We start from the raw sequence: 9,874 nt of genomic DNA on the forward strand, positions 1-9,874 counted from the left end.
GGGCGGGAGTGTCAGGTCTTTCTCTCCTATCCCTTCAATCTCCTCGGGCTACACCGGGAGGAGCGAGGCGATTAGGAGTGACCGTGAGGAGAGTGCTCCTCACGGTCCCACCACGAGGGCCTATGAGCCTGGCACGGTCTTGGGACCGAGCAGGTCGTACGCCCAAGTTGTTGGAGGAGGCCACGAGGGGTCTGACGTAGTTCCTCTTGCTAAAGGAGGAGGTTCTCGGGAGCTGACCAGCCTGGATAGATTTGACATTCCATCGCCTCAGGACATGGTCACTCCTGAGATCCAGAGGTTGTTTGCGGAGGTCATTGCGCTGATTCGTCAGCACAACGACTTTGGGGAAGGATCAGTGCTTCCACCCTCTGAACCTCCTTCATGGTTGGAGTCGTTCTGGGGTCCTAAGAAGGAACCCAGGACCACGGTGGGTTTGCCCCGATCTTCCTTGGCCGATGGTGTGCTGGGCCAGGTGAACTCTCTCGTCTCCGGACAGGAGGGCTCACTTAGGGCCAGCAGGTCGGACAAGCTGCTTCCCCCTCCTCTACCACGTCAGCGGTGCTTTTACGTGCCTTCGGAGGACCCGTTTCCGACCAAGCAGGTTAACCCGGAGATAGGCAGGCTAACTCCGGGGGTGCCTCTCCATCACCTGCTGTCCGAGAACCTCTGGTTCTCACAGCAAGAGGCATTGGCCCTGGAAGCGACTGCCATGGCAGGCTTCCAAGCAGTCTCCTGGCTGAACCTCTGATCCCTCACAGTGTCCAGGGTTGCAGCCTCCTCGGGACCCATCTTTCCCGAAGGAGACTCGGCGTTCGGGAGACTGTGTCAGTCTGGGGGTAGGGATATTTCCTACCTCGCCCACCAGACAGCCAACCTGGTCCTGAGACTTCGGGACGCAGTCCTCGCTCGGGTGACCAGGGCAGCCAATCGCGAGGTAACGATGGGTCTACGGAACGGACCGTTGCTGGGTTCCGCCTCTCTCTTCCCTGGAGGGATGGTGGATGGTGCGGTGGAACAGAGGCACACTGAGGACAGTGACCGCTTGGTTCACCAGGCAGTCTCGAAGGCTTCTGGGTACCTTGAGCAACTGTGGCCAAGCCTTGGAGCTCGCTAGCTCTTCCTCTACCAAGACATCAGCTGCGTCTAGGTCTAAAGGAAAGATCCAGACTTTGTCTTCTGCTTTGAGGAGTGAGCATCAGCCCTCCTCCCAGACCTCCCACTCCCCTGGGGTCAAAGAAAGGGAAACGCAAGGGACGGCGTTCCCCCACACCTGCTGCCGGAAGGGGGGGTTGCCTAGCGAGCCATTGGGCAACTTGGCAGCGCTACGGAGCCGACACCTGGGTAGTGGATGTCCTTCGGGAGGGATATCTACTACTCTTCGAGTCGCGGCCACCCCTCACCTCCAATCCGGTCCACCTTCTGACGTATGTTCCCGGTTCTGCCAGGGACGTAGCGCTTCGGGAAGAAGTCAAGTCCATGCTGAGCAAGGGAGCTGTGGAAGTTGTACGAGATCAGTCCCCGGGCTTATACAGCCGACTCTTCCTAGTGGAGAAGTCATCGGGGGCTGGCGACCGGTGATAGATCTCTCTCCCTTGAACCGATTCGTTCGCCAGACTCGGTCCACAATGGAAACGGCACGCTCAGTGCTCGACTTCATCAGGGAGAACGACTTCATGCTTTCGGTAGACTTTGAAGGATGCATATTTCCAAATATCCATCCATCATTCCTCCAGGAGGTACCTCTGCTTCATCGACGGGACGGTGTACCAATTTAGGGCACTTTGTTTCGGTCTCTCTACTGCCCCACAGGTTTTCATGCGAGTGTTCACTCTGGTGTCGGCTTGGGCCCATTCGGTCGGGATACATCTCCTGAGGTATCTCGATGATTGGCTGGTCCTGGCGAGCTCCCGCTAGCAGTTGCTGCAGGACAGGGATCGACTCCTCGACTTCTGCCGCAATCTGGGGATCGTGGTGAATGAACTTCGAGAAGTCAGATCTTGAGCCCAAGCAGAGGATGCAGTACCTGGGCATGCTGATCGACACTGTAGCAGCACGAGTCTTCCCCGCAGGCTCGCTGATCAGCAGGTTCAGGGAGGCAGCCAGACGGTTCCTGTCTCGACAAGAACAGTCAGCTCAGCAGTGGCAGGTCGTGATCGGTCACCTGTCGTCACTGGAGAAGTTAGTCCCTCACGGGCCTCTTCACCTGCTGTGTCTCCAGTGGAGACTGAATGAGTGTTGGTCTCGGGCACGAGATCCGCAGTCCTTCCTTGTTCCTCTCACGAAGGAAGTCAGGGAGGACTTGGCCTGGTGGCTAGACGACAGGAACCTCGTAATGGGAGTGCCCTGCGCACTCTCTCTCTGGAGATGTTGCTGTTCTCGGACGCATCGACCGAGGTATGGGTGCACACCTGGAAGAGTTGCTGGTTGCAGGCTTGTGAAACCATCACGACAAGCACCTTCACATCAACATCCTGAAACTCAAAGCTGTGTTCCTCGCACTCCAAGAGTTCTGGGAACGTGTGATGGGACACTCGGTGGTGTTGATGAGCGACAACACCACGGTAGTGGCATACGTCAACAAACGGGGGCCTAGTGCCCCTCCCGTTGCACCAGTTGATGATGCAGGTGCACGAGTGGGCCGTAGCTCACTCAGTTGAGCTGTCAGCCAGATACATTCCAGGCAAGAGGAATGTAGTGGCAGACAAGCTCAGCCGCCAGAATCAGGTGATTGGGACAGAATGGTTGCTTCACCCAGACGTGGCGGAAAGGCTCTTACACCTGTGGGGACATCCAGTCGTGGATCTGTTCTCCACGCGGCACAACAGAAAACTCAAGGTTTTCTTCTCTGTCGTGCCGGACCCATGGGCAGCTGCAGAGGACGCATTCCAACACCCGTGGGACAATCTCCTAGTCTACGCCTTTCCCCCGTTCTGTCTGAATCGCTAGGTGATCAACAGAGTGCTGTCACCAGCAATCTTCAGATGATTCTGGTGTCACCTAAATGGCCTCAGGCTGTTTGATATCCGGACCTGCTGGCTCTTCTCTCCGAGGCACCGCGAGAGATTCCCCCCTGGCACAACCTCCTGTGTCAACCACACGTGGAACGGTACCACCGAGCAGTTCAATCCCTGTGCCTTCACGGCTGGCGGTTATCCACCATCTCTTGCGAGTGAGAGGCTTTTCTCGCCGAGCAGCAACAGAGATGGCAGGGTACCTCAGACAGTCCTCTGCAGCAGTGTACCATGGGAAGTGGTCCGTCTTCTGTGGCTGGTGCCGTGGACGGGGTCTCTCTCCGCTCAGAGCCACTCTTCAGCAGGTAGCAGATTTCCTTGTTTTTCTTCGCCGAGAGAAGCTCCTCTCCGTCTCAGCAGTTAAAGGCTACAGAGCTGCCCTGGCCCTAGTCCTTAAACTGTGAGGAGTTGATCTTTCCACTTCCATGGAAATTTCGCTCCTAATGAAGAGCTTCGAGAGGTCTTGCCCACCCAGGGAACTCAGGCCCCCGGGGTGGGATGTGACTCTCGTACTTAGGAGTTTGACTCGCAGACTCTTTGAACTGCTCCGAGAGTTGTCAGACAGGGATCTGACCCTCAAGACCGTCTTCTTGCTGGCCCTGGCATTGGCAAAGAGAGTGGGAGAACTTCATGGCTTTTCCTTCGATGTTAAACACTTGAGGGGATGGGGATCGGTGACGCTCTATTTCGTCCCGGACTTCGTAGCGAAGACTCGGAACCCTTCGGTCCCTGACGACAGGTTCGAGTCCTTCACGATCCCCTCCCTGAAGGACTTCACCAACAACAATGCGGATGAGATGCTGCTTTGTCCTGTGAGGGTGCTACGGCACTATCTGAAGAAAACTCGTCACCTCAGGCCTGAGTGTTGACGCCTCTTCGTTAGCACCGGGGTTACCAAGAAAGAAGTGTCCAAGAACACTATTTCTTTCTGGCTTCGCGAGGTAATCCGGAAGGCGTACGCTTCAGAGAGGAGTGTCGACACCAGTTTCCTTTGCCCGAGAGCCCACGAAGTCAGAGGTATTGGTCCGACCCTTGCATTCCGCAAAAACTTGTCCGTGGCACAAGCACTGAAGGCAGGGGTTTGGACCAACCAGACCACCTTTACTTCCTTCTACCTTAGGGATATCGCCCACAGGTCCTTGGACACCTTTTCCTTGGGACCCGTGGTGGCTGCTCAACAAGTTGTGTAGCTTACCCAGCTCCCTGACTGGACAAGATGGCATCTCATCCTTGTGAGACTGCATGAATGGAAGAGTGAATGAGAGTGTGACTGGCTTCTCTTTCTCCTCTTTTCTCTCCTCTCCCTGCGGGCAGAGGGTGGCGGTCGTCATCACGCTGGACAGGATGGCCGATGCAGGTAAGCTACGTAACCGAGCTCCATTTCATCCCTTGCGGAAGCACTTATCCACCACTTCCCTAACAAGGGGGAAAGTGGATGCCAGCGAGAGACAAACCCAAGGCATTATATTTGCTCTTGCATAGGAACTAGTTCTTGCTTGCTATTCATAAGAGGCACGCTTGCCTCCCTCTTATGAATTTGGTCCAGAGGTCTGACCACTGATCCCGTAGTGCACACTCCGATCAGTCGGACAGAGGCTAGGATCCCTCCCTCCCTCTGCTCTTACGACCAGGGAGGGAACCAAGGTCGGATGAATACCAGTCTGTTCACATGACTCAGATTCCACCCACCAAGAACTGAGGGTTTGTATTGCATGTCGGAACAAATCATAATTTTGAAGTAAATTGTATTTTTCCTAACTATACAAACCTGAGGTCCTTTGCACATAGTCCCACCTCATGCCACCCCTCACTCGGTTCCTGGGCCTAAAGCAAAGTGAATGTTTACCCTCCAGTCGGGCGGGACGCCTGACCATTGGACAAGCAGTTACTATCGAACTACCTTGTTAGAAAGCTTATGACAGGTCCAGCTGCGCTGTAAGTATTTCCCTATGTAAAGGACCTCTGGTTTTCAGTTAGGAAAAATACAATTTACTTCAAAATTGTGATTTTTGTAACTGTCAATGGCAGTGTTGCCAACTGGTGGACAGAATAGGAGGTAACAGAGTTGCCAATGTGGTAAATTTTGGTACAGTTTTTGGGGGATTTAGGGCTAGATAAATTATACAGGTAAGTATTATTAACCCTTAAACGCCGACTAGATGTATTTTACGTCAACGTTTTTTGTCTCTCTGGTGCAGACTGGACGTATTTTACGTCTACATACAAAAGTTTTTTTAAAAATTCGTGGAAAAATACTTTTAGGCCTACCAGCCGAAAACTCTTGAATCATGCGCCTTGGGGGATGCTGGGAGTTCACGGATCAAGGTGTTGTTTTGTTTACAATCGTTACGCAGGCGCGAATTTCTTTCTTGCCGCACTAAAAAGTATCTGTGACACATCTCTGAAATTATTTAGTCACTTTGACATAATTTTTGTACCATTTTAAATTAGCCGTTACATGGAGTATTATATATGAAAATGTGTGCATTTTTATGGAGAATACAACAATAAAATACTCATGATTGTAGCTTTTATCAGTTTTGAGATATTTTCATATAAATAACGATAAGTGCCAAAATTTCAACCTTCGGTCAACTTTGACTCTACCGAAATGGTCGAAAAACGCAATTGTAAGCTAAAACTCTTATATTTTAGTAATATTCAATCATTTACCTTAATTTTGCAACTAATTGGAAGTCTCTAGCACAATATTTCGATTTATGGTGAATTTATGAAAAAACTTTTTCCTTACGTTCCCAGCGCGGTAAACTCTTCCGAAAAAAATCATACCTGCGATTGTGGTAATGTTTGCACATTTTAAAATTAGCCGTTACATAAAGTTTTATATATGAAAATGTGCGCAATTTTATGCACAATACAACTAAGAACAACCCATGGTTGTAGCTTTTATCAATTTTGAAATATTTTCATATAAAAAATGATAGTGACAAATTAGTGACAAATTTTCAACCTCCGGTCAACTTTGACTCTACAAAATGGTCGAAAAACGCAATTGTAAGCTAAAACGCTTATATTCTAGTAATATTCAATCATTTACCTTAATTTTGCAACTAATTGGATGTCTCTAGCACAATATTTCGATTTATGGTGAATTTATGAAAAAAATAACATTTTCTTTACGTCCGCGCAGTAACTCTTCCAAAAAAATCATACGTGCGATTGTGGTAATGTTTGCACCTTTTAAATTAGCCCGTTACATAAGGTTTATATATGAAAATGTGCGCCAATTTCATGTAGAATACAAAAAAAATAATTGAAGGTTGTAGCTTTTCTCATTTTTGAAATATTTGCATATAAATCACGATAAATAGAAAAAAACCACGTTCAGTCAACTTTGACTCTACCAAAATGGTCGAAAAATGCAATTGTAAGCTAAAACTCTTAGTCTAGTAATATTCAGTCCTTTATCTTCATCTTGAAACAAATTCGAAGTCTCTAGCACAATATTTAGATTTATGGTGAATTTAAAAAAAAAAAAACTTTCCTTCCCTCCGCGCGCAGATTCTCTGCCACAAATCTCTGAAATGCGTACGTCCCATTCTCGGAATATTTGCAATGTATTATATACCAAAATGATCGCAATTTAGTGTACATTACAACGGAAAAAAATTAACTCGTTACCTCTAACCGTTTTGCGCATAGCGCGATTTGAATACAATTATATATGAAATTTTATTTTCGCGCTATCATATATCGCATTATTTATATATGATAATGATAATTTTTTTCATTTCTGATGGTTGCATACTAAACATCAGGCAATGACAAAAAAAGGAGCCAAAAATGAACTCTTAATCTTGAAAACTAAGCTCGCTGTGATTTTTTGAAAATATATTTTTTCCGCTTCCGCGTTCACTCTGAGACCGCCTCGGCACACGGAAGACGATTTTTAATATACCCCTTCGGCGTTTAAGGGTTAATATTGATTTTATAATAAAAATTCCATTTCTGCCATGCCTTAGTAGAAAATAGAACATTATTTCTGCCTTGCATATGCAACCTACATCATTGAAGGGTTAATTTTCTCTATCGACCAGTATTTGTTTTGCTATGTCATCAGTAAATATTTCCATTTTGACAAGTTTTCAATAATAGAATATAATCTTAAGATTACTGAAGGAGAGAGAATGCTATTTGATCTTTGGTAGATATGTAGTCAGTTGCATGGTCATAAGCTTTCTTGTTATCGTGGCCTAATAGTAATCCTGATGTTAACTTACCAACTTAAAATGGGCCCATTTTTATTCCAAATCACTGTGATGTTGGCATTCAGTTATATTATCTTTGATTTTAATAGTTAGGATTTTTACAAAACCATTCCAATTTCCATCATTGTAAATCTAAGAAACTGTGTTTTTGAAAGGTTGGAATTTCTGATTTAGGAGAAAGTAGTAATTGCAGTTTTAAATTGTGTGGTAAGTAATCAAAGCTGCAAATATTAGATTATGTACAGTATTTAGTTTGGAGGAAATAATAAAATATTAAAAGGTTCCAAGTGTTCTAGTGAGCCCTCTACTTGTAGTAAAAAATGTGTTCTTCAAAATTTATACTTGAAGAGTATCTTGATGCTGTGATTAACAGTTTTTCCACGATCAGGGATTTTTCATTTAGAACCTTAGTTTATCACTTCTAAGGTATGTTATCTCAGTAAAGTTTTAATGTTGAATTCGTAAGAATGGTAGACAAACCAACTACGCATTGTATGGTGTAATTAAGAATGAAATCTGGATGTTATTTTTATTGTAAGTCATGGATGTAGTTGAATGTAAAGTTTTATGAAAGGCACAGGTAATGTTATTTTTTCTGATTAGACAAGATTACATGCACTTTTGTGAAAAAGTTATTTCAAGACTAAAATTTTGGAAAATTTTTGAAGGCAGGAGTATGTGGACCTTCTTGTGGACTATAAATTAAACAAGGGCATAGAAAGCCAGTATCAGGCATTCCACGATGGATTCTACAGAGTTTGTGGTGGGATAGTTTTGAAATTATTTCACCCAATGGAGTTGATGGCTCTTGTCACTGGCAATGAAAATTATGACTGGAATGAGTTGGAGAAAAGTGCTGAATACAAGGTAAGTAAAAGCTTTTAGTTACCATAAAACATATAAAGAATATTTCTAGATTTTGGCCTGCATACTTTGAATAATTGATAATATTCTACCAAGAATTTCACAATTTTTTCAGATATGGCTTGTACATTCAAAGTCTCTTACTTCCTGTAACCATATACGTATAACTTTTCTGATTTTCCTTAATGTGTTGCTATGTTACTTTATTTTTATTACCGTTATATGTCTTTATATCATCTTGTAGGGAGAATATCATGCTGAGCATGCTGTCATCAGAATGTTTTGGGAAGTCTTTCATGACTTTGCTTTGGACCAGAAAAAACAGTTCCTCCTGTTTTTGACTGGCACAGATCGGGTACCAATTTTAGGCATGAAGGTAAGTGACTTTGTACCTTGATTTGAAATTCTTTGGAGACAATGTCTTACTTGGAATAAATCTGCAGGTATTTGTTTAGGAAAATAATCTACACCATGTATTATTCACTGATGGATAATGGCATGTTTAGATTATTATGGAACCTTAAACTTTGACAAAGGTTAATAGTATATGAAAGTGGTTTTCTATATTACCTCAAATATCATTTGCATATAGTTTAATAGTGCTTGAAAGGTAGTAGCAATAGAGAAGTGGCACAAATTTTGCAGTCTGGGTGGATTTGACTCTGACAGTTGCCATAATCATGGGTCACTGAAATACCCAATAACCATAAAACAAAACGAAGTTGTTCATACACAGAACAAACCTCCGGTCTTAACATTAGAAGAAATCTTCTGGTACAGATTATATTGCAGTAATTGTTTAGATATGTAAGGTCCAACCCAATGGCTCATAAGGGAAATGAAGATAACAGTGAGACAACCAAAGCTGTAAGTACTATAACCAGATCAAAAAGACCCATTCCTGTCAGTGACCATCTAGCCTCTAATAAACTTACCTTCTTCAGTAAATGACCAAATTTATGAAATGATTAACCCTCTTACGCCGACTGGACGTATTTTACGACGACATTTTTTGTCTCCTGTGTGCCGACTGGACGTATTTTACGTCGACTTACAAAAGTTTTTTTTTAAATTCGCGGAAAAATACTTATAGGCCTACCAGCCTAAAACTTTTGAATCACGCGCCTTGGGGGATGCTGGGAGTTCACGGATCAAGGTGTTGTTTTGTTTACAATCGTTACGCAGGCGCGCAAGCGCGAATTTCTTTCTTGCCGCACTAAAAAGTATCTGCGACACATCTCGGAAATTATTTCGTCACTTTGACATAATTTTTGTACCATTGTAAATTAGCCGTTACATGAAGTATTATATATGAAAATGTGCACATTTTTATGTAGAATACAACTATAAAATACTCATAATTGTAGCTTTTATCAGTTTTGAGATATTTTCATTTAAATAACGATAATTGCCAAACTTTCAACCTTCGGTCAACTTTGACTCTACCGAAATGGTCGAAAAACGCAATTGTAAGCTAAAACTCTTATATTTTAGTAATATTCAATCATTTGCCTTAATTTTGCAACTAATTGGAAGTCTCTAGCTCAATATTTCGATTTATGGTGAATTTATGAAAAAAATAACATTTTCTTTACGTCCGCGCGGTAACTCTTCCGAAAAAATCATACGTGCGATTGTGGTAAATTTTGCACCATTTTAAATTAGCTGTTATATAAAGTTTTATATATGAAAATGTGCGCAATTTCATGTAGAATACAACAAAACATAATTGAAGGTTGTAGCTTTTCTCATTTTTGAAATATTTGCATA

General features: G+C 44.2%; 1 protein-coding gene across 2 annotated transcripts in view; it reads left to right on the forward strand.

Annotated features, from left to right (window-relative positions):
- Window positions 1-9,874, forward strand: part of LOC135217932 (probable E3 ubiquitin-protein ligase HERC4) — a 267,751-nt gene that overhangs the window by 244,139 nt on the left and 13,738 nt on the right. For both annotated transcript variants that reach the window (XM_064254022.1, XM_064254023.1), the window contains exons 20-21: window positions 7,909-8,107; window positions 8,349-8,480. In XM_064254022.1, coding sequence (XP_064110092.1) covers window positions 7,909-8,107; window positions 8,349-8,480 — 331 coding nt within the window. The remainder of the gene's footprint in view (window positions 1-7,908; window positions 8,108-8,348; window positions 8,481-9,874) is intronic.

Source organism: Macrobrachium nipponense, chromosome 9 (assembly GCF_015104395.2).
Source record: "Macrobrachium nipponense isolate FS-2020 chromosome 9, ASM1510439v2, whole genome shotgun sequence".
NCBI classification, from domain to species: domain Eukaryota; kingdom Metazoa; phylum Arthropoda; class Malacostraca; order Decapoda; family Palaemonidae; genus Macrobrachium; species Macrobrachium nipponense.